This window comes from Lathamus discolor, chromosome 3 (assembly GCF_037157495.1).
Source record: "Lathamus discolor isolate bLatDis1 chromosome 3, bLatDis1.hap1, whole genome shotgun sequence".
NCBI lineage: Eukaryota > Metazoa > Chordata > Aves > Psittaciformes > Psittacidae > Lathamus > Lathamus discolor.
The window spans coordinates 140,837,440-140,862,805 of NC_088886.1; the positions used below are offsets into that span (position 1 = coordinate 140,837,440).

Below are 25,366 nucleotides of genomic sequence, written 5' to 3' on the forward strand. Positions count from 1 at the left end.
AAAAGTATAGTGAATCCTTGCTACTCTGAATAGACATGGATAATTGTGCTTTTGTAGTGCCGTATATACTTGCCAAGGCAGTCTGATCAGTGTTTGTCTTGAACCAACTAATCAATGTGGTGTTGAGTTCAGTGCTATTTATCAGGAGAGCTGAAACAAGGAACTAATCCAGTAAATTTCATTTGTTCTCTGGAGTGGGCTTTGTTTTCATGTTAGCTTCATGTAGCAAACATTGACAGTACATATTGTTTTCCTCATTAATAAAACTTGGAACCTGTGATGTTCCCTGCAGCAGTCAAACCATGTCCAAGACAGCTGAGCATGCATCTTTCTTTGACTCCTCCAAAGGTCAGAGCATGCACTGATCCAACTGATCCTTGTGGGATCTCTAGCTAAATCCTCCTGTCTTCATGGCCAGTGTGGACGAAGAGCTGGAGGTAGCTAGCTGTCTTTAACTCTGTTGCTCACATGACAGATGCCTCCGTTTTCAGCTGGGACTAATAGTTTTCAGCAGAGCTGAAGCATGTTCTACTTCAGGAGATGTGGATAACTTACTCCACTGCTGTGCCTAGTTTTGCTTAACCTGGAGAGAAGTGTGTAGTTTATAAAGTAAGGCTGTCAGAGAGATCTTTCTGGATACATTCAGGCCCAGTCTTCACTGTTGAGTATCAGCCTGCCTTTTGCTATATTGTGATTATTTCTTTGCATTGCTCTGACTACTCACCAGTTGGATGCTGTAAAACTGGGATCAGGATCCCTGGCTGACGTGCCTCCTTGTGCAGAAGCAGCATTTTGATTCACTTACAATGGAAAGTCTGCAGAGGCTTTGTTTCACAGTGGCTGGGCAGCAGAAGACTTTGAACTCTAAGTAAAGCTGCTGCAAAGGGACATTTAGTCTCCATGCCAAAATTTGAAGGAAACAAAATGATTTTCATTTTGTTGAAGCCCTTTAGTACTGCTCATACTGCAATGTCTAGTTTCAATATGATTATCTTTTTTTAATTCAAAGTGGTGCAGTGAAGAATGGATGCATGCCTGCCTGCCTTTCTGCTTCCTGACCTCCTCTGCACCTCCCTTATGAATCCAATAGCAGTTGGAGAAAGAAGAGGAAAAAGAACAATACTACTATTTTGGATATACTGTCACAAAGCAAGATTTTTATTTCAACAATGTTGAATTAACTTGCACAATAATATCACTGTTATAAGCCAGTTTTCAGAAACAGATAGCTATCACCAAGCCCTTCTCAACTAAGATGTGTTTTAGAGACACTTTCTGATGCATTTTCTTCCTATAGTGTAGAAAGAACTGTCAGTGCAGTCTGCTCGGCTTTGCCATAACGGTCTGATGCTGAGAATCTTTTTGTCATCTGGCCTTCCAGAAGGGAGACTTCAGAGGAAACCTGCATCTTGGAAAGAAGCATGCTCTGCAGTTGGGTTTCCCCACTTACTGGCTGAGTTCTTGCATTCAGTATCCTGTGCTTAGCATTTCCAGAGTGGTGAATAGAAGAGGTATCAAATGGTGCATTACTGGTTATTTACTGCTTTCAGAGAGCCAGGAGGGGGTCTGGTAGCTGCTATGGATGTGGAATGAAAGCAGTCCTGTGTACTTAGGTGGCATCTGATTTGGAGTGTGGCATTGCCAGCTTTGGGTCTTGAATCTCTTCCCAAACTTGCATCCTCAAATTTCTATTTGGGTGTGTTGGTGCAGTTTTCTTTCAGGCTGAACCCTCTGTATGTTTATGGCTGTCCTGAGAAAAACAATAAAGACTGGGCAACTCCCCTCTGCAGTCACTGAGATTGGACTGGGGAAGAATCTGGCCCCAGGTAGGAAGTTGAGCATTTAGCTTTCCTAGCTCAGTTTTCACTCACGTCAGGGCTCTGTGTCCCTCCCAAATGCATCTCTGGAGACTCTGCAGGCTTTTTGTTCTTTGTCTTTTCCTGGGGTGCTGTTTGAAGTGCTGAGAGCCTGAAATTCTGATGCAACAACTTTTCTTGTTCAAGTTTCTAACATTGCTCATGGGCCTGAAAGTGTTGCTAGCTAAAAGCCACTTGGGGAGTTTCTGCCTTGGAGAAGCTGAGGTAATAGGAATCTAATTTTTGAGACAGATTACCTGTTAACTACAAGTTTCAGGACTTTGTACTCTTGGGGCAGAAGTTGGAGTTGTGTGTGCTGATCTGTATCTGTATCTGATACGCATGTTGAGGGTACTATAGCAACATAGCCCATGCAGGCTTGTGATAACCAAAGGAAACTCACTGTGGGATAGGAATTGTAGGCAAAAAATTTTCTCATTCTTTCTGTATGTAGCCTTTTTTTACCAAATATCATGGCTCCAAGAACTTATAACCTTATGGTATGCCAAGCAGGGATGGGAGCAGTGAGACATCGCCATTTAACAGGTGAGGGGCAGAAACACATGGATCTGGTGCCTGGAGTAATAGGCATGTGGGAACAAGCTTGCATTGACCTACTCCTTTGCTTCATTGATCCGTATCTCCAGCCACTTGCTTGCTTTTTCTCTCCTTCACACAAGCGTCTCCTGTATCCCACCTTTGCTTCCTTTAAATCTTCATGCTCACTCTTTGCATCCCCCTCAGTGTCCTCCCTGTCAGTGTTGCTCAGGGCCAGGAGATGCTGCATGATGCTGTCTTGGTGCCCTCACACCTTCTCCCATCTGAAAAGAGAGGAGGGCACAAAGTACCTTTGCTTCTGTGGGTGGCTGGGGACTTGGTGCAGTATGGTCTAGCCTGATGTTTAGGGTGCTGTGGTGAGTAGCACAAGTGTGTACCAGATGTGCATAGCCTTGTCTGGGCTTCATCTCGCAGTTGCTGTGGCTGTTGCCTGGCTGCAAATGGTGCTGGTCACCCCAAGCAGTTTGCATAGCTGTGGGTGAAGAGACCAGGCAGGTTTCCTCCCAAAAGTGCATGTGACAACTATAAAACAATTAAATGGGCAATGTGCAACCAAGGGTCAGGAATTCTTCTCCCATGAAACCACCGTGTAACGTGGACAGGGCTAAGTTAAAGCCATGGCAGAATATAGCAGTTGATGGTGTCATTTACTTGGCTCTCACTGGGAGTCTGAATGTGTGTAGAGGTGCAGATTACCTGCCTGGTGCTCTTTGTGTTTGCTCTTTGGTAAATCCTTCCAGTGCCTTTGAAAACTGGAGTATCCCCTTTTCAGAGGTGACACTTGAGTCTGTCAGATGCAGGCTGAATCTCATATAAAGGTTTTGGATTTGGCCCAGTCTGGAAGAATGCAGAGGACTCGCTGGATTCCAGAGCAGTGGATGAGTCAGCTCTTCTGCCTGATGTTCCATGAAAAAAAAATGAAGGACTGTCTTTTGAAGGTATCCTTTATGTGTACATTGCTGCCAGAGCATCACTTCCCATTATCTGCATAATGAGATTTTCTGTCCCTGTGCCTGTTAATTACTTACCTTTGAGAGTGCATTCATAAAGCAACATGACTTAGGAAAAATGAAAAGCTTTTGCAAAGGAAGGCTGCTTTTTGCTCTTGTTTTTTTGCCCAGGAGTCTGAGTACCTCCAGACTCAAAATGAAGGGATTGTCATGAATGGGAGATTTCGCAAATAATATGTTCAGCTCACAGAAGGTGAGGCAGGAAAGGAGATCTAGCAGTTACACAGCGTTATATCTTGTATAAGGGTTTCTGCCCAAGAAAGGCTGAGGGAAAGAGGGAGGCATAATAGAAACTGATACAGAAAGGCTTAGACACCGAAGCCTCCAGTGGAAACAGGACATGAGCTTGAAGTGCAGCATTCCTTTCATGGCAACAGAGTCTGCGAATGGTATCAGCGGGTTCATGCATGGTCCAGGCTGATAACAGTTTGTCTGACATGGGTGTGGTTTTTATCAGGGTAGGTAGTAAACAGCTGCACAGAACTTAGTCATGCTTATAAAGTCAAATGCAGGCTGCTGTCTCCCAGTTGGCTGGTTCCTGAGCTAGGGTGGAATATCTGAAAGCATCTGAATCATTTAGAACCACAGCTCTTAATGATTCTCAGATGAATACTTGCTCCTTCAGTTGGCCAGTTGTTGCTCCTCCCTGGTTGCCTCTACAGTGCTGTAGTTATGTCATGTGGAGAGTAGTGCCAAGGGTCCCTCTACTAAACCTTGCTGTCCAGGATAGTGAATAATGCAACAATGAAGGGAGGACATTCAGTAGCCACTGTTCTTCATGTGAATAAATGAGTGTATTTGTAGAGGAAAGGCACGGACAAGGTGAAGGCTGGCATAGCCACACACCCTTCAGAGGGAATATGTCGAAAGGAAAAGGAAGTTGATGCCGGACTCAATTCTGCTGCTCATCTGTATATGGGTAGATCTCCCTGTGAACAGCCCAGGAAAGAAAAGGAACAGAATAGAATGGTTCAGAGGTGAGATTAGGCCTGAGGAGCTCACTGTGGCTGTCCCTAGCCTTGAAGCAGAGCTGGGTCAGCCAAGACTGTCTTAGGACCTCAAAACAGGCAGCTGCCAGCATTTCCATCTGCTACCACAGTGTGTGCCTCTGCTCTTCTCACTCAGGGCTGGGTTGTGCAGGAGGGATTGCTCTGACTGTCCCAGGAAGTTCTCCACGTTTTCTTCCCAGGAGGGACTTTCCAAACGTAGTGAAAGTCACAACCTGTTGAACTTGGGGTAATTCCCTGTAATTCCACGTGTCTAAAGCCCAGAACTTGGACGGAAAGCGCCCTGCTCCTTCTGGAAACTCAGTGAAATTCTTCAGATGAGTTATTCTGAAAGGGGGAGCAGGGTAGCAGGTTTGTTGTAGAAATCAGAGGCTAAAAAGAGATTGCTTTACATCTCCCATATCTTTCATTCCCACTTATTTGGCGTTGTTCCTTTGGGTGAGCGGAGTTGCCCAGTCAGACTTTGTCCAGCTGCATGGGAATCTTCCACACAGCTCAGAAAATACCACTCATTAGCCACACTTTGGTAATGTCAAGAGGCTGAACGTGGGGTGAGCACTCACATTTGCACAGATGCACACAGTTACGTGCAAGCGCACACAAAGAGCTTGCAGTTAAAACCTACATGCCCGTCTCTTTTAACAGAGGAAGACAGCCCCAGCTGTGTATACAGCTTTGTGTTTCCCTTTGATCTGTGTTTGTTTCCAGTGTTCCTCATAGACTGGATCCTGGCACTCCTCAGAGCTGCCTGCTCTCTTCCATGTTTGCAGCTGCATAACTGCATCCAGAGAAGCCTGCTGGGGTGACTGGGGTGTAACTGGTTTCAGCAGCTTTGGGTGAGGGTTCGTCTTCCCTGCAACCCATCTTGTTGTTTACTTTCTCCTGTCCTTTCCTGCCCAACCCACACCACATGGGACTGTTTCATTCTGCTAGTGGAAACTGCCTTGCAGATGCCTCAGAATCCTCCCTTTCACTTTGCGTCCCGGCTCCCACACAAGTGGCATTGCTGCCCTTTTACAGCTCCATGCATAGCTACAGCTGCCACTCTGGAGCAGATCTTTTGCTCTGTCACCAGGGTCAGAGCTCAGAGAGGCAAAATTCCCCTTCGCTTTCCAGAGACTGGGCATGCTGCCCCTGCAGCTGGCTTGGGCCCTGTGCCCAAGGGAGGGCAAGAAACTGTATTCTGCACACTTAGGATGTGTTTTGTGAAGCTGTCGGAGATGAGTGCTGCAGGCCCCTCTCAGCCCTTTGGGTCTGTCCCCTTGCCCAAGGCAGGATAATCTAAACCTTTCCTGACCTGATGCCAATCTAGCATGGCCTTAAAAACCTTTGGCAGCAGGACTGCCTAGGGAGGCAGTGCAGCCCATTGCCCTGATTAACTGTTGGTACCACTAGAAAGTTTGTTCTAATGTTAAACTAAGAGGAAAATTATTTCAGTGTTGTTCTAAGGGAGGAAAAAAAGCCATCCAAAGTTGAGTGTGTTAAGGGGAGAGTCCCAAATGCTCAACACAGTAATTTGCTTTCATAGCAAGAATCAGTCTGTTAGACACTAGAAGTATGTTGAGGAATTCTGGCTGGGATAAGCAAATAGGGGAAAACATAATTATTTTTCCTTTTCTTCATACACGTGTTTGCCACTTTACCTACCCAGAAAAGCAGCGCTGATGCCAAAAGAAGTGGGAAACCGAATGCAACACTTTGTCTCCACTGGATATTCTATGTAGTATGACCCTCTTAGGAAATGCGCAGAGCCTGTTCTCTGTGGCGTGACCTCTCTTAAACTTGGCTTGGCAAAGCAGCTTACAGGCTTGGTGTTCACTGGAAAAAGCATGTATGGGGATGCATTTCAGTGAAGGGACTGCAAAGGGGGAGAAGAAATCTGGTGTCATATACTCGAAGAAAAGGCCTCTTGAGTCATGAGTGTCTCTTGCAGTTTGAGTTGTGGGTTTTTTTTTCTTGGTGATTTCTGAGAAAAAATATATGTGGTGAGGAGCGAGCAGAGTGGCAAGGGCATTGTACTGTGCATTGGGCATGTTGTAAGTGGTTAGCAATAGTCAGAATGGAAAAGCTGTTGTATAGAAGTAGGGAACTTGCATAAGGCCTCCAAGCTGGTTCTTAGGTCTGTGCAGACAGTCCTGCCTTGCGCTTGCCTCAGTCACACAGGGGAAGCAAATTGCATGAGTTTCTTAAAGGTTTTTTTCTTTAAGGAGCATTTGTTAAAACCATTCTGTTATTTAAAGTACAAAATACGATTAATCTTGCCAGCTTTTGTAATCTCCACTGCGTTCCTGGTGTTCTGAGATTCTGAAATCCAGCACCTGTAGTTAAGTGTTTTCTATGCCCCCGCATAAAACCAGTGTATGAGCCGGTGACGGGAAGCATCCTATGTAGATGTTTATGTTTGCTTTTTTAAATCATGTGCTATCTGAGTTACTCTGGTGCTTGGTTTTTTTATGGAGCCTAAATTATATTCTTAAAGACATATGGGATTAACAGTGGGACATCAAAAACTAAAGGCTTTAAAGAAATAAGTTTTATGACTGCTTGATTGCAGAGTTGACAATGTAACCTTCATCTTATCCTGATTCTGACTAAATTCCTTTGAACTTCACTGAAGTTCCATCTTGGGAATTTCTCAGGACAGGGGTAAGAGCAGAACTCAGACTGGTTTTGCTGCATATATGGAGGGAGCAGTGAGGGGTTATTGATCCATATTGAGAAATGTGGCCATGATAAAGGGGCTGGAGCACCTGCCATATGAAGACAGACTAAGAAAGTTGGGGCTGTTCAGCCTGGAGAAGAGAAGCTTCCAGTATTTGAAGGGGGTGTACAAGGATACTGGAGAGGGACTCTTCATCAGGGACTGTAGTGACAGGACAAGGGGTAATGAGTTAAACAGGGGAAGTTCAGGTTAGATACAAGGAAGAAGTTCTTTACTGTGATGGTGGTGAGGCACTGGCACAGGTTGTCCAAAGAAGTGGTGCCTATGGCAGGGGGTTGAAACTGGATGATCTTAAGGTCCTTTCCAACCCAAACCATTCTGTGATTCTGTGATCTTTTACTTCAGATGTTATTAACAAGCAGAGAAAGCTGAATGAAGTAGCTTCCCAAAGTGACCTGCTCCCTAGGCACTTCAGATACCAGTGTCACTGCTGACCTACAGGAGCACCTGAAAGCCAAGAGTGGATTTAGTTGTGCGGTACTCTGGAGGAATTGGTATTAGCTCCATTTTGTGGCTGAGCAGTGCTTCAGTTCCTCAAGGGATCCACCTGAGGTCACACAAGCTGCCTGAAGACAGGTCTGCTGACTCTCACTGAAAGGTCTTGCCTGCTGCATAACCCTTTCCTGCTTGTGGAAGGAGTTGAAATGTTGGATCCATCTGGTTGCTGCTTCACACTTCCTAAACAAACATACAAACTCTGCAAGCTTCTGGCTTGCCATTTGGCTCTCATGATGAGGAAACTCAGTTCAGCCTCTCCCCAGGTGAATGGTTTATGGTGAAATATATATGTGTATATATATATTCTGTTTTCCTTGTTTGGGATTTGGTTGTTGGGTTTTTTTTATAAAATTATCATTATTTTTTTAACACTGATGATTTTTGAAACCAATAAGGAGTGATCCCAGGATGGGACACTCTATAGAAAATATCTGATGATGAAGCAGTAATTTATCTTGCTTAAATGCATGGAGCCCTGTGGGTGAGATAAACATGCCAAAATAACAGTGAAGAAGTGGTTGTGATTATGATTATAATGCAGTGCAACTGCAGGTATTTCTGCAAGCTCATGCGCTTATTTTCTTAATATTATCCTAATAGACGAGCAAATGGAAACCACTTTGCACCAAAGCAGAGGACCTGGTGTTCCAGCTCCTCTCTGCTAATTATTTTTCTTTCCAAAACAAACTGTGAACCTTTCAGTGTCTGGTTTGTTCCCAAGTGGGATCCTTACCCTGTTCCTGCTGGGAGAATACAGAGCGAGCAAGCGTAAGGCAGCTAATCCTCCTACAAATGTTAGTTTACTCAACTACAGCTGTTCTTGGTTTGGGGGAATTAAAACTGTATTCCTTTGTGGCATTGCTGACCCAGGCAGGGGTTGCAATGATCAAGAATTCACTAGGTAGAATGTCCTGTGCTCAGTATGATGACTTCTTGAGCCCTATTGGAAGCACTTGGAGTTTCGTAGCTGACCTGAAAAAAGCTGAGTAATTTTCATGTCTTACGGATATATTTTGGCTTTGCTTCCTGCCCAAGGAAATGGTTTCCAAGTGGCCAGTTTCATGCTTTTTTAGCTTGTTTGAGGTTTGAGCAGTCTTGCGTCTCTTGACCCTCACATATACCTGAAGGAGAGAAGAAAGTGCAAGGAAGGCATCAAGGGCAGTTAAAGGAAAGGGGCAAGACAAGAGGTTTGGTTTGTTGGTTTAATTTTCTAGGTGATAAAACTTCCTTCTCCTTGGAAGAACTGTATTGACAATGAGCTTGTATTAGCACATCAAACCAGCTAAGCAGAAGCAAGGTGTGTTTTCACATTCTCCAGTACCTCCTTTCAAAAAACTGTCTTCCTAGTACCTCTTTCAAACACTTTTTTCTTTCCTGGTACATCTGTATGTATGAGATCAGGACACAACTCATCTGTTGGCAAAGTGCTGGGACCTGCTCAGGTTCTTCTGCTGAGTAACATATGTAGTTACCTTGAGTTAAAACTGTTGGTCACTTAATATTAGCTATCTCTTAGGCTTTTGAAATACAGTATTGCTGTTCTTTGTATGTAAGAATCCATATCCAATAGGGAAAATAGTGCTTCAGAAAAATATAATGTAAAATAGTGCTCTAGAAAAATAAAATTCATAGAACTTTTTAATTCTCCTTCCTAGGGCTTTTTCCCAAACACACATCCTATAGTGACCCTGGCTGGCAGTTCCTTTTCTCTGGAAAGTTTGAGGTTAAATTTAAAACAGTTTTACAAGGTGAAATTACATGCACTGCTTCCTCTGTTCCAGATGCATGCCCTCTGTACCTGAAAGGTACAGTGGATATTTGATGACTCTTTAAATATTTCTGACAGTGCGGAGAGGTGTTAGATGAAGAGCACATGCTTTCCTTCTGGAAGAAAAGATTCTGTGTAAACAACTATTTCAAATTGTCACATTCTTTCATTAGGAATTATGCTTTTCTACCATGAGTTGAGGAAACTGGGATATAATGCCTGGATGTTCCTGTGGAACCTGCTCTAGGTGGCGTTGCTTTGGCAGGGGGTTGGACTAGATGATCTCCAGAGGTCCCTTCCAAACCCAATGATTCTGTGATTCTGTGTAAAGCAATGTGTGGAGTGGAAAAACTCTGTCCTATCTTAATGAACAGTACAAATATCTTTTAGTAGCAATAGCTTATCTGTATAATTAAAACTATATATACTAATGACAAAAATAACTTCTGCTACTAGATCATAGCATCACAGACTGGTTTAGGTTGGAAGGGACCTTATGATCATAGAATCATAGCATGAGTTGGGTTGGAAAGGACCTTAAGATAATCTGGTTCCAACCTGGCCTCGAACACTGCCAGGGATGGGGCAGCCACAGCTTCTCTGGGCAAACTGTGTCAGTGCCTCAACACCCTCATAGTGAAAATCTTCCTTTAATCTCAGCCTCCCCTCTGTCAGTTTAAAGCCATTCCCCCTTGTCCTGTCGCTAAAGCCCTTGTAAAAAGTCCCTTCCCAGCTTTCTTCAGATCAGAGTGTGTTCCTGGTATCAACATGTTCCCCACTCATTATTTTGACAGCAGGAGATATGTTTTCCCAAGTAACAAGTTGGTAGCATTCTTTACTCTTTCACTGATGGACAAATGTCTGTCTTACAAAGTAAGTGCTTGCATCTTTCGACTGGTCAGTGGCATTAGTAGTTTAAAACCTGACTAGTAGGCACCAAAGGAGTCTTTTTTCAGTAGTATTAGGAAGCAACAGGGGCTCTGATCTGAGTTACTGTCTGTGCCTTTACTGCTGTGACACACTATGGACCATTCTGCTGTAGCCAGGTTACCTACCAGTCCAGGGTCACTTTCCATTTGCCTGGGGGGAAGCTGCCTGATTACTCAGGTTCTTCCAGTCTCAGCGCAGAGACAAAGGTTGTGCACCATCTTTGATTCCTCCTTGAGAGGCTCTGAGGACTTGGTGTTACAGATCCCAACTGGAGAGCTCTTCCTATTGCCTGGTAGTTTTGGAGGCATTTAAGGATTATGGCATGAGAATATCCCTGCTTCTCAGTGTCTGACTGCAGAAGCCTTGCAGGAGCCTGCAATACCTCCTCACTCCTTTCCAAAGGCACAGTGCTCAGCCAGGAAACCTCTGAACAGAATAACCAAGAATAGCTGGTGAGTTTGGAAAATCTCGGCTATCTTTGCTGCTGACCCAATTCTAGCAGTAAAGCTGAAAATCCATAGGTCACAGCAAAGCAGATTCCTGCTCCTCTTTGGCAGAGGAACCACTCTGCAGAGTCCTTATGCGTGGCACAGCTGCTTTGCAGGCATGGTGGTGGTATGGAGGAGGATGCCGCGCTGGTTGAAGCAGCATCACCAGACGTTGTGGTTGTGAGCACACTGTGTATCCCTAGAAGGATAATTATAATGAGATTAGTGAGGAGGGCAGCACAGGACACACCGTTGGCTATTTACAGAACAGGGCTATTTTTAACCACCTTTTAACAAAGATGGAGTTTTTATTAGACTGGGCTAGCTGGGGCTTTATAATTAACCAGCCTGGGTTGCACGTTGCTGTTTACAGCGTGCTTTGTATGTTTCCCCGAGAGTCAAATGCAGGATTGTAACCATATCATACTGGCAGGGTAACAAAACTGTCGTACCTGTGTGGTTGGCAGTGAGCATGATGGAAATGTTGGTGCCAAATGATCTTGTGCAAGAGGTACCTCGACGTGACCATACCAACAGCAAACTAGGATGTGTTTAAGTCGGGAGGATGTGATGTAGTGCATTTATGGCCTGTGGTGGCTGTAGGGCTTAGCATGCTGTTGTAAGCACAGCTCAGCCTAAAAGGGGTTTAGCTGGTGACATTGTGTGTTGTGCTACAGTAGAGTTCAGTTAATTATATCCACCAGGGATTAGAATACTTCATGGCTAATGGCCAGGATCAATAATAGTAGATCATCAGTACATAATTTTTTGGGGGGTGGGGGGGTGGGGTGTGATTAACTCTGATAAATAATAATAGACTCTGCTCCAGAGCATCTGTTGCTGTTTGACATCTCTTAACTGTCCAAATTTCTCTTAAAGAAAGGCATAGAGAACTGATGAACTGAGAGGTCAGTGCTGGACCTGGATGAAAATGAAGGGGCAAGAGAGAATGCCAGGCATTGATTGCCTCCATTCCTCTGCTGGGCAGCTGGCCACCTATGCTGCTCTCATCACCTTTTCATTGTGAAGCACAGGCTGTTATATTTGGTCTTTCTCTACTGAGTTGAAGCAGCCTGTCTCACTGGTGCCTTTGAAGATCAAAGGGGTTAGGAAAGGATGAGCAGTCATGTTACCAAACAGCTGTGAGTTCATTCTGGAGGAGGCACCTTCCAAAATGGTATCATTTTTATTACTGTGAGCATCTGTATTCTAATTTTTTTTGCCATTCCTTTAAGCATCCTAGGTTTGGAAGTCATGGGATTACAGATGGTCTCTTTTATTATTATTATTTTATTCATTTAAATGAGGCTTCTGTATTCTAGCCCTCTAGTTCAAAGAGAAAAACTTCCAAGATATGCAACAAGTAAGACCCAAAGGCCCAGAAGTTCTTGTGTGAATAAAAATAGCCCCAGATATATTGCTTCAGCTTTAGAATCATAATGTTGCTTTAGTCTAATTGTTTAGGATCGGCTTGATTTGAGATTTTTGAGTGCAGTCATGGGATCTTGTTTAGATGTCAGTGCATTTGGCAACTGTATTCTTGGTCCAAAGAGTTTCTAGTCCAGTCTGTCGGAGAAGAGGACAGAAACGGGGCAGGCTGAAGGATGATGGCTAGTGATAGCAGAGCAAACAGCCCAGCCTTTGCAGTGCTGGTCAGAGGAGAGAGTGAAAAGGAAGGTAGTAGAGACTCAGTGGGAGATGAAAGTAGTCTTACTCCCTCAAGTGCCCTCTGACATGAGAGTAGGAGTCCTTGTCTTCCAGAAGTGGTTTGCAGTGCTGTGGCCTTGAATTTTGAAAGTGGAAGCTCTCTCACATGTCCATGTAACTCAAGGTGTTTGTAAGCCAACTCCTGCACCCACTGAACAGCATGATTAACACTTGATGTCCGCACAGTGTGGACAGACTGACCAGCCTTTGGGAGCTAAAGCTAAAAGTGTCTATTCTCCTTCCATATTGCAGCCCAGGAGACTGCTGTTCTGCAGGAAAGCCAAATCTTTCACCCGCATCTCCCATATGTCACCAAGGGATTGCAGACTGCCTGATTTTCCCCCCTCCCTCTGTCCCTCTCTTCCCCATTTTTGATTTTGGAAAGCCTTGAAGTAATTAATTTGCCTTCGAAATCAAGACGAAATTAGGAGAGCCTTCAATAGTATTTGATTCTATACCTAGAAGGATCTCAGGCAAGGGAGAGACCTTGACGTGGAAAGAGTGTGTCTCCCTCCAGACTGCGATAGTAAGCTAGAAAGACCCATGCTGGAACAGACCAGTGGTGGCAACAGACCATTTGGCACAAGGTTTGTTGGTCTTGCAGCCTCTGTTTGCCAAGAGCTTGAAGCTGTTCCAAAGCTGAAATCAGCAAAGAGTCTTCCCATCTAGAAGAGCTGGGGGTATTTGTGTGTGCCTATGGGGGTGCACATGCCAGCTCTGCAGGGGAAGGCCAGGCGGGGCTTGGGGACAGTCAGGACAGGGGTTATAGGACTTCTCTCAGAGTTCGCAATGGAGAGTATGGGCAGTATGTTTCAAGTTAAAATCCTTCCTCTTCGCTTACTGTAAGGCTTGCGGCTTCTGTTACAGACATGAGAAGGGTTTGTGTGCTGTAAAACTCTCCATCTTTTCCAAGTATTCCAGTTGTCTGGCAAAGGACTTCCTTTGCCAGTGTACTTTGTTTTGGGTTTGTGACTGAGGTGTCCTTTGGACAAAATACTGCTGTTGCAGAGCTCATAAATTCATTGCTGTCTGTATTTCATTTTCACTTATGGGCTTGAATCAGGATGCTGCTTTCTGAAGCGCTGTGCCACCCGTTATCTCCCTGTCACGTAGCTTGTAACCTGGCAGAGGTGCCTTGATTTGTGTGCCTTTGAAAAGCTGCATTGCCTTGTTTTTGAGATTTTATTACTATTATTTGTCTTACTGTTGTTTAATCACGGGCCTCTTCATTTGTGGTTTGCTTTTCATCTGCCCTTGATTGGAGAATGCAGTTGGTGTGTGCTCATCTTTAACTTCTGCAGACAGGTCTGGCATGATTAAGATCAGGCTGAAAATGGTGCCCACAGAACTTTTTTTTTCCTTTAAATTTGTATTTATATCACATTGTCAGCTCTGTTTATTCTCAGGCCTAAATTTTCATTTCTTTGTTTATTTTAAATGATAGAAAAGCTTAAAAAATGCAAAGATCTAAAGGCTTATTTTTTTTCCAATTACTTTTTCATGGTACATTTTATTAGCATTTGGAATGCAAATACCCTTACATGCCAGGAAGCCATCGGTAGAAATTGCCTGGAAACAGAGGCAATGAGCAAGTATTTCCTTCAGCCAGGAGCAAATGCAGGAAAACAAATAAACCTGAGAAGAGACCTGATTTACAATCAGAAAGCAAGGCTTGTTCCAAATGATTTCACAGCTCAGGTGGAGAATATTAACTTTTAAGAGCATATTTCTGAGCCAGGTTTCTTCTTCAAGTATGTGTCTCGTCTGTGGTGTCCTGTGGAACTGGGGTGAGTGGTGTGTCTTTTGCAGGCTGGCTGGGTGCCACCTGTATGATGCTCTGCAGCAGAGCAGTACTGCTTGGCCCCCAGTGCCTCCCCATCCAGGTGTTTGGCACATCCTCTTCCTTCATTGAAGACAAGTTTTCAGTGAAGCAGGGGGCAGATATTGCAGAGAGGGCTGGGCTGGGGGTTACATAGGAGAGCAAGTGAGATGAGAGATGAGAGCAAGGAGACCAAGTCAGATGATGGCTGTTAAGAGATAAGCTCGCCTCTGACCTGTGAATTGCTTTTAGAAGGAATCCATTATTTTCCCCCATTTTCCCTGCCCTGTGGTTTTTGCATGTGCTTCTCATTACTTTTATCGCAAAATCATTCTCATCCAGTGAATTATTGATGTGGGGTCACTTGTATTTCTCCAGGAACTGCTTTCTTTAACTGGTGATTCCCTCCTGGATTTTTTAAGTAATCTGTTAGCTTGAAATCCAAACAAAGTTGGTGGTTTCTAATTTCAGGGTTAAATTAGACTTGGCTTTGTAAAGATGTAGGGGAAAGAGAAGGAGGGCAGAGGGGAAGGATGATAATGGCCTTTTCCATGTTAGGATCTACCTTCTGCTGGTTCTTTTGGTGCTGCGTTTGGTTTGGTTCTGGCTTTTAACACCTCTTGGAGATCAAGTGCCTGATTTAGCCTCACTGGGACATGAGCATATTCCTAATGTTAAGCACATGCTTAAATCCACTGTTGAATTCAAGCCCTGTAGACCTGCAGGCATAGTACAAAAATATCTGGGAAATGCTTTTATTTTCCCTCGGCTGCTCCCTTCTTTCAGCATACAAAAGTCAGAATTCAGCTTTTTGAAGAGCTGCTGGAGGCGACTTGGTCATTTGCTGCTGGGAGGGAGGCTTCATCTTTTAAAGATGGGAAGAGAGTATGTGTGTCTGTCTGTGTGTGTGTCCGTCCGTGCATGTGTGTGTTTTGCAGATGTTCAGGCCTTGATTCAGCAAAGCCCATCAGCGGTGTCTGACTAGGGGATAGTGCTGAATCTGGTAAACCTGCTGCTTCAGAGCTGACTGTGCACGTGTGTGACTGACTCTTCAGCACAGAAAGCTTCTGCTCTCAGTTCCCATTGCTTCTGCCCATCGTGGAAGCTGGAAAAACACCCCACAAACTCCAAACCTGTCCTAGCAAAGAAGCTGCAGTCTCTACAGGGATGTTGATATTCAGGGATGTCTCCATGGTGGTCTTGCCCACAGCCATTGCTGCAACACTTACAAGAGGAGGATGGATCCGAGCAGGAGGACCCACTCAAGCACAGGGTGCACCAAGGCTTGGCTGAGACCACCAGAGTCCAGGGATGGACACTGCTGGTGGCCTTCCAGCCCCGGGCTGGCTCTTGCAAGGGGCTCCTGAGACATTAAGGGTAGGTGGATTTCTAGCCCTTGTGCTTTGTAACCAGCAGACACAAGGCTTGAAGGGAGGTTAGTGGCTTCCTGCCCAGGTTGTTGTGGTGCAGGGTGGTGGGCTAGGTTGATTCCTACCCCAAACCCCTCAAAAATGTCCTCAGAGGAGTGGGGGAGGAAATGCGTTTGGTTTTTTTGCACCCACATAATTTTCTGCACTGCAGTTTTGATCCAGGCAAGAGGGAGCCCAGTTCCTGCAGTGGGATTTGAGTGCATGTTGTACAGGGAGGCAGCTGAAGCTATGAGCAAAAAGCATGCATAAATAAAGGCTTCCTCCCCGTGCTTTATATAATCAGAGTAGATGATGTCATTGGGAGAGGAGAGGAGAGGAGAGCAGGCTGTGAAATTACAGCCCTCTGCAGCCAGGCAGAGCCAAGTGCAAGGAGGGACTGCACAGAGCAGGGGCCAGGCTCCTCTCTGAGAGGGGCTCAGGACCAAGGGCCTGGTGGCTCAGCCTCGGAGGGGAGCTGTGGGATAGAAGTAGATAATCTAAATTCAGTCAGAAGCTCTCACACAGGCACAAAGGGGAGAAAACAGCATGTGCCCAGTGGGCAGGAGTGGGGCTGCCATTGCAGGGGCCAGCACCACCTTCTTCCACATGCAGCCACTTTGTAGCTTGTTTTGGATCAGCTGGCAGGGCTATGGGGCTGCTGGTTTAGAAGCTGATGTACCTTCTTCATCCACAGCAGCTCCTGGAAGAGAAGAGAGGGTATCCTTGTTCTGTTTGCCCCCCACACCACTGGAGAACTTGCTTCTAGGCTCTCCCTGGCCCTGCAAGGAGGGGAAGCAGAAGAGGCAGAGGGGCTCTCTCCCAGCCGGTGTTGCCTGGTAGAACAGGATAGAATTAGAGGTGTGTGTTACACTCTGGTTTTCTGAAGCCCCTCCGGTGCTTTGGTCTATTTCTGGCCACCCTGACGCCCCACATGGTAATCTCAAACAGATTTCCCCTTCATCAGACTGAGCAGGAGTTGGGTACCCGACTGATCTCCTGATAAAGAGGAGAGCCCCCTCCTTTCAAATGCTCCATGGATTCCTTCTTCAGCACATCCAGCACCTGCCGTGTGCTCAGGATGATGTCGTGAAAGTCTGTTTTTTTCCAAGGATGCTTATGCAGGAGAAAGGGCTCCAGCTTCTCCCATCTCCCCTGCAGCAAGTGTGCAAAGGCTTCTGCGGCAGCTGAAACTGGAATTCACCTTCTGTCATCCTCTGTGTTCCCTGGGATCAAAGCAGTGAGAGGGAACAGCCTTTTGCGCCAAGCCTGAGTTGTTTCTCTGTTATATAACAATATGGGCGTTTAGACTTGTTTTTCCAGATATTGGCAGATGCATCAAATATTGGCATAATCCAGTGGTTTACATGGAAAGCCGTCTGGCTCTGTCTGGAGCCTGCACAGTGCTGGTATTTTCATTACATAGTGGACCCTGCAGCATTGTCAAAGCCATGTTGCAACAGAGTCCAGGTAAACAAGGGGGAAAGATATCTGGATCATGGCCTGACCTGTGGGATTACAGCTGTCCAGGTACAGCTCCAGGACTTGATAAGAAAGATTGACATGTTGGTGATTGCTTTCTCTCTGAAATGGGGTTTTAGCTAAATTTCTTGTGGTGCTTTGGAGCTCTGGAGTTGTATTTTGGGTTTTACTGAAGTCACCTATCAGTGTATCAGACCTGTCTGTGTGCTCTGTGTGCTCTGTGCGCTCTGTGCTTTCAGAACCCATCGTGGTCCACTTGGGCTGTGGAAGTTGAGGGAGGTCAGGGACTGTGACTGGGGTAGGTTTTAAAAATGCAAAGGCAAAGTATTGAACACTGCAGAGGGGAGAGAGCTGGGGAAGCTGTTGGATTTGATCTCTCTGAATCACAGTCACAGAATGGTTTGTGTTGGAAGGGACCTTAAAGATCATCCGGCTCCAGCCCCCTGCCAGGGACAGGGACACCTTCCACTAGAGCAGGTTGCTCCAAGCCTTGTCCAACCTGGTCTTGAACACTGCCGGGGATGGGGCAGCCACAGCTTCTCTGGGCAACCTCTGCCAGCGCCTCAGCACCCTCACAGTAGTGAATGCACTTTTCCTCAGGAAAAGGAAAGCAGCATGCTGGCGTGCCAGGATGGTTTGGGCTTTGCTTTTTGCTATCCCAGGTCCCAGCTCCAGTAGCTCCTGAGCCGGAGGTGACTGCTGGTTGAAGGGCTTGGCTGTCCCTGCTCTGCCCTGGCCTGTGCACTAAGGTTGGCCTGCTACTGTGTGCTTATGTAAAGCCCTGTGTGTTTCCCTCTGTGAGCTGTGGCTGGAGATACAAACACAGTTGAGGTTTGTAGTGGCTCAGCTCTGAGTGCAAAATAAGGGGAAAATCCAAGAGCAGCACAGAACTGATTGCTTTGGTCAAACCTGTTCCAAACCAGCCTCTGCTCAGCCAGCACAACCTGGACGTGCAGTGTACTCGTTGCCCGAGCTGTGCTATCTGCTTATCAGCTCACACCCTGTGTCACAGATGGGTGTCCCCTGCTGATGGCCTCTGCCATCACCCTTGCTGCAGGCATTTGGTGACCAGCCAGCAGAGCTTAAAACCATCTGTGTGTCAGTCTTCTGGGCTTTGAGATCCAGTGTGGGGATCTAGAAATGGGGGAATGTCCCCTTTGGAGCCCTGCATGCCAGGGAAGTAATCTCTGTGTCCTCATGAGGACAGACCCTCTGACTGCTTTGTCCTCTCCCTGCCCTTGTTAGGGCCTGCAGAGTGCAGTAACCTTCAATCCACTGTGGTTCTGGGGCACAGGGTTTTATAACAGGCTGGATCTTTGCATATGGCTTTCAGGTGCTTAACAGTGTGGATCTCATTGGGTCTGTACATAGCGTAGCTTTTGATCAGTGCCATACTTTTAACCGCATTCCCAGCAGTCCAGCCAGTACTCGGTGCTTACTCCTGCTCAAAGTTGATCACTGGTTCCAGGAACTGCAGTTCTTGGTGCAGCGCCTTCCCTGTTTCCTAGTAAAACCTCCAGTGCTGAGACTCAGCCCAAACTTCGGGCTGTAGATGTGTTGTCCATTGCTCTCTGCATTTAGAAGTGGATTGTGGTATGTTTGACATTGGTTAAATGTCGATTCCCCAGACTTCTTGTTTCCTGTGGCACAAATAATTCAGTTTTCACAATGGGCTGGGATGTGCCCTTGCTCAGCAGGGCAGGAGGAGTCTGTGGTCCCTACGTGTAGCAGATGCTGTGTAGCAAGTCCCCTGTTAGGTGGAACCAGCACTGCTCCTCAGCCTCTAGATCTTCACACACATCTTTAGATGCATATTTAACCTGGGCTGATCCTGTAGGTGAAGTCTATGGCTAGTGCTTGGACTCGTGCTGTGAAGAGACACATGCTGCTCTGTGCTGCAGCTCAATGGCTGTGCTCTGGCAACTCTGACTCAGTGACTTGCTTCTGTTGCATAGCCAAAAATGGGTTAAAAACCCAAAACGTCTTTGACCACAAGATCGTCCTCCTCTTCCGTTCTCTAGCTGCAAGAAGTCAGTGTCCGGGCTCTGTGGGATGACATGAAGTACAGTGCCAGTATGAACCAGCAGTGCTTTCTCATTGCTGACACTACGGGTCATCGGGGGACGTTGGGCAAACAGCTGTAATGGGTGCACACAATTCCTGTTGATCAAGCTCTATGTTTAAAGTGGGCTTCCAGGTAGAACAAAACCTCCCCATGCCAGCCATACGGGTTTGATGTCAGTGGGGTTTGCCCTAGAGCAAGCTGAAAAGTAAAAGATGAGATTGAGGTGATTCCTGTTTTTTTTCAGTTTGATTTTTGGATTATGATTTCTCTTTCCCCACCCCTCCAGTCGTTAATATTTCATGGAAAACACATGTTCTTCAAGGCCCTTGCTGGTTATATGCAGCCCTGTGGCTGTTCTTGAGACAGAATGATGGACCCTTCCTAAGGAGATGTGTAATTGAAGCAGTGAGGAGCTCACAGCTACAGCACCCTGTGCTGACAGTTCATCAGCAAAACCCCTGACCCTTCCACCCTTAATCATCCTTGCTTGTCACTGGCATAATTGCCTGATTACAGACTCCTCTCCCCAACCCCTTTCAAACCGGGGGCAGTAGTGAATTTGGAACACAAATGGAAATGAACTGTCCCTGCTCTTGGTTTCTTTTCTGTTTTCCTTTTGCTTCTTCCCCTGCATTGAGATGGATGGGGCTATGATTCAGTTTCTTTGTGCCTGAGCAGGGGCTGGGATAGGCTTTCAGGGCTCTTTTGCACCAGTGTTTCTTGCCTGTGAATGGTGGAGCTGATGTCATTGTGTTATTGATTGGGATGACAGGTTTGGACATAAATCATTAATGTCTGGGAAAGAGAGAAGGAGGGGGGAAAGGCAACCCAGACTGGATAGTTTTCCATAAATCTGCTGTTCATTCCTATGTACGTGAATACAGAGGAGGAGACAGCAGAAACAGACCATGTGCTTTGCCGCTACTGCTTGAACCATTTTGCCCAGGACATATATCATAGAATATCACAGAATGGTTTGGGTTGGAAGGGACCTTAAAGATCACCCAGTTCCAACTCCCTGTCATTGGCAGGGACATCTTCCACTAGACCAGGTTGCTCCAAGCCTCATCCAGGCTGGCCTTGAACACTGCCAGGGATGGGACATCCATGTTTCAGACCTGGGCCCAGGATGGAATAAGAGTGCAGTTCTTTAGCTCCTTTACTGATGGCAGGGATTGTTTGGGTGTTTGGGGCTGACCATTTTTTCTTATTGGATCTTCTTAATGTGCAAAAAGCCAGTGCTTAGATCAGTTCATAGCAAATGTCCCAACCAGCAATGCACAAGTGTGCAAGGGGCAGCAAAATGGCTTTCACAGAAGTTCTTCTTGGCAGAGCAGACAGCAGAGAGCTGAGAGAGGGGAAATCCATGAGGTACTCGAATCATTTGACGCTGCAAAAAGCTCATCCTGATGAGTCACGTTATCAGTTCAGACAGCAAGAAAACAAACAGTGTCTGTCAGAGGTTAGTAATAATGCGAGTATTGGTGAGCAGCTGATGTTTGGACTGTAAATAGTTTAGTGGCAGTGTGTCGTGGTACCTGTGGGAATCTTGTGATGTGTGGGAAGAGGGAAACATGGCAAATGCCTTGTAGAAGGGAGGTAGAGAAGAAATGATGTTCGCTTTCTGAAAGCAGAGCTCTGATGTTCCTCTCCTCCCCTTGCAGCCGAGCTCACCTCCGCCTGTGTCTAGAACGCTTGAAAGTTCTGATACCGCTAGGACCAGACTGCACCCGGCACACGACGCTTGGGCTGCTCAACAAAGCCAAAGCACATATCAAGGTAAGAGCTGCTTTTCCCACCTGCTTTCAGCCAGGGCTCTTGGAAAGTGCAATTCAATGGCTCACTCTTGCTGCCTAGAGGTGACTGTTGAAGAAGACTGACACCTTTAAAAGAAACAAAGACAAGGAAGCCTTGTCCCCTTGGTTCATCATTTATCATTGCTACAAGCTGCATTGTTAGAGAGTCCATAATGAACTGTGTTAACTAGAGAAATGATTGATCTGGAGAGCAGGGGCAGGGGGCTTGTTCTCTATTGTCATCATTCATTGACAGCTGAATCTCTTTAAAGAAAAACATGCCTACTGTTGAATGGCTGCGTTTTGATGGGAAATGTGATGTGCTAGTGACTTTCCACTGCTGAAGCATTAGCACAAGTCACAGGAGCGTGAGACAGGGCTGGCTTGCTGGGGTTCCATGTGTGAACCTGCCAGCTAGCGCAGTGCACTTCTAGATTCACGTTTGGGAAAGCAAAGCATGGAAAGAAAAATGCAGCATTGTCAGTATTTGGGAGAAGCTGAAATACTTTGTCGCAGGTCAGGGTAGTGGGAGGGAGGATGGGTGGTGAAGGAAAAAAGCACTGCTGAAGGGACGGTGTTAGCCTGAAATGACTCCTCCTTATGCAATGTGCTTGTTGTAGGAAACAAAGAACAGTGCCCTGGTAGATTTCCCAGCTGTGATCAAAGAAATCTGTAGTAGGTTATGTAAATGGCTTACCGAATAGAAAAGTGTTTCTGAGAAACCCGACGAAACCACGCAGCAAGGAACACACAGCTCCCCGGGCACGTTTTTATGTTGCAGCTTATCTTAACAAACCCCTTGTATGTTTAGTTAACGGAATTGAGGCCTCTTCGTGGACAGATTTGGTAATGCAAGTGGCTGAATCCACATAGAATGACCCTCAAACTGCTGCGTTTCCACTCATTCCCCCCATAAAGGCTTTGTCCTCAGAGACTTTTTGTACTAATGTGTATAATTCATCAGGGCTTGGGAGGTGGAAGAGATGTGAGGAGATGGCATTGTTCTTAGGGACTGCAGGGCAGCTTGGTTGAGGGCTCTGTTGCAGCTTAAATCCTTCTGGGCCCTGGGGAGGGCTAAAGCAAAGCAAGTGGCTGGGCAGTAGAGGTGGGAGGGAAGGGGAAAAGGCTGAAATGAATTACTGAGTCATATTTGCTCATGTCAGAAACTTGAAGAGGCTGAGAGGAGAAGCCAACACCAGCTTGAGAACCTGGAACGAGAACAAAGATTCCTAAAGAGAAGACTGGAGCAGCTACAGGGTCCTCAGGAAATAGAGCGAATACGAATGGACAGCATTGGATCTACCATTTCCTCGGATCACTCGGACTCGGAGCGAGGTGGGTGTCACTCAACTTGTTATCACAAGATGGTAGCTTATCACCTGATGGTAAAGTGGAGATACCCATTGTGCTTTTTGGTCTGCTGAATCCTTCAGCAACACAAAGAGGAAAACATAAGCAGGTACTAGTGGGACTGTAATGAATGTTGCAAAGCAGCATCCAGCTTCTCATTCTGTGTTTGGGCCATGGTATAACCAAGATACTGTGGTATAACCGAGAGAACAGAACCAGGCAAATTGCTTCTTAAAATTCCTGGAGTCATTCTTTTTTTTCCCCCCTACTTCCAATAGAGTTCATCTCCTCAGCTAAAACTGGATAGAGATGATCTGAATGGCTGACTGATTTGCCTTTCATTAAATATCTGCTGTGGTGAGAGGTGTAGGCACAATGGATGGTTGATATTTACTGATAGACCCAAAGGTGCTGTATAGTTTGGGTGTGAGTCTGTAGTTTTAAAAAAGTCCCTTTGGAACATTTCTAAACTGGTTTAGGAGCCAAGATACCTGGTTAACTAGATCTCTGCTTTCTAATTCTTTCTTAAAAACATTTATATTCTGAAGTCCACTGAGCATCTCTGAGAGTAACTCAAGTCCCCATGGTGATGCACCGTAAGGTCCTATATGAGTGTTCTCAGCTTTGGGAACATAGTATCAAGCGAGTAGGATGTGTTGGCGCTCCATTTCTTCTGTTGCCCCCTGTTTTTATTTCCAACACTGGGATTCTAGAGCTCCAAAGAAAAGAGGTAGTGGAACAAGTTCAGTCTGTGGTGTGGCCAACCTACACTGATAGTGGGGCCAGCATGCTGGAGGCCAAGTCCCTAGGAAGAACTCCAAGCTGGTACCTAGTGTTTTTATAAACCATGTCCACAGCCACAGAATTCCAGGGAAATGGATGGAAGTCTTCCTGCTGGAATGCTGCTTCATCCCTTGGTGGGGGAGCCCCAGCAGCTTGCTGGCTTAAAGGGAGCAGTCGGGTCTGTCATGCTAACCTGTGTGTGTTTCTCTTATTTTCCTTTTTAGAAGAGATTGAAGTGGATGTTGAAAGCACAGAGTTCTCCCATGGAGAAGTGGACAATATCAGCACAACCAGCATCAGTGACATTGATGATCACAGCAGCTTGCAGAGTATTGGGAGTGACGAGGGTTACTCCAGCGCCAGTGTCAAGCTCTCGTTTGCTTCCTAGAACCAAGTGAGACAACAGTGCAGGGCGAATGATTTCACTGGGGTGATCACACTGGGGCCTAGATGCCAGTATCCTCTTTCAGAAATGACATATTGACAGCTAGTCCTGGAGAGACCTGTACATAAAGCTTTTTGGGTAAAGGAAGCCTCCACAGAAACCCACATGTGTTCATTTGGTCATGTTACCGATCCCAATTCCTGCTGGCAAAAAGTTAGACCAAACACTAGTCCCTGTGAAGTCAGTGAAATCCGTTTGTTTCTGTGGGACCTGGATCTAGACCTTAGTGATGAAACACTTTGTTTTGAATTTCTTTGTTTGAAAGAGGATACTAGAGACTCATCCCTCTCTTTCTGTCACAAGATCTGAGAAATATCAGAATTTCTTCTATTGCATTCAGGTTGAACAACCTAGTTTAGGCCCTTCTGAAGAGCTTTTGTGGTCCTAAAAGGACCGTGTCCTACAGTCTGTCACAATCCAATGCTGTCGTAATGTACTAGGAAATCCAAGAAGGCTTGCCTAGCCTAGGAGTAACAATGACAATAATGATTAAGGTCACATTCTGTGCGCAGAAAGAGAGGGGCTGCAAAGAGAGATGTTCAGGAGAGAACACCATTCAGCTCAGCTTTCTGTTGGACATCATTTAATAAGCAAGTACCTCCGCTGCGGGGCTAAAGTGAGAGGTACACGCTTGTAACCTACCAGCACATTGTGGGCTGTGTCATGCCTCTGGCTGTGACACTGACAGCAGATCTCCCGGTAGGTGTGTGCCCAGGCACACAACCAGCTGAGGACAGAAAGAAACCAGCATACACGAGAGGTGACACGCCAGAAAGTCATGCCCAGATACTGAGCCACTCTGACCTTTTTATTTGAAGAGATTTTTTGATAAACATTTGTAAATGTGTTGGGAGGGAAAACCACCCCAAGTCTGATGCGTCTTTTTAGAGCTTGTCCATATGAAACCTTAGATGTCTTTTATATGAATTTATGCCATGAGAAGATCTCTGTTTTGATGAAGCACTTGACCCAATGAAATGCAATGATGCTTTTTTTTGCCATGCACACAACGGATGAAGGCTGTGCTAGCTGGAAGAGGCCAGGTTTGGTGGGGTTTCTTCGGATTTCTTTTTAGAATCATTCCCTTTGCTGACTTTCGAAGTTCCAGTCCAGTAGTTAACCTAGTTAAGCTCAGCACGTCTCTCATGTTAATGTACCGTTTTGACTGCACGTCCTGTTCCCAAGGGCCTTGCCATCTTACCTATGCAGGTGCTGTTAAGAGCTGTTCTAGCAACTGTTTTCTAATTCTCCTGGAGACGAGCATTCTAACCTGCACTTTGAGGGCTTTGCTTTTGGTTTTATTTTTGTCTTTTTAATGGCCAGGATTCTTTTGTTTTCCAAGTTTAATAGAGTCCTCACCTATGGCATTGTTTGAAACTTTGTATATCCTTCAGTAATTTAACTACCCCTCATTACTAAGAAAAAAAAAAAAGAAAAAGAAAAAAATACGCTTTATGAAATTCATAACTTATTGCTGATTTGAATGGGTTGTTAATTTCACTCCTTTAGATTTTATTTTATTGTTTTAGGTAGGGTTGGGCAAAAAGAGGTAAAATACAATAAAAAAAAAATTAAAGACAACCATATTTAGCAGTGCAGTGGAATTGTGTTTAAATGTTAGCATATGGTCCCCATTAAAGTAGCACTTTAATGCCATTAAACATTTCTGTATCTGA

General features: G+C 45.6%; 1 protein-coding gene across 2 annotated transcripts in view; it reads left to right on the forward strand.

Annotated features, from left to right (window-relative positions):
- MXI1 (MAX interactor 1, dimerization protein) overlaps window positions 1–25,366 on the forward strand; it is a 56,885-nt gene extending 31,519 nt beyond the window's left edge. For both annotated transcript variants that reach the window (XM_065672216.1, XM_065672217.1), the window contains exons 4-6: window positions 20,981–21,095; window positions 22,276–22,447; window positions 23,470–25,366. In XM_065672216.1, coding sequence (XP_065528288.1) covers window positions 20,981–21,095; window positions 22,276–22,447; window positions 23,470–23,633 — 451 coding nt within the window. In that variant the 3' untranslated portion in view covers window positions 23,634–25,366. The remainder of the gene's footprint in view (window positions 1–20,980; window positions 21,096–22,275; window positions 22,448–23,469) is intronic.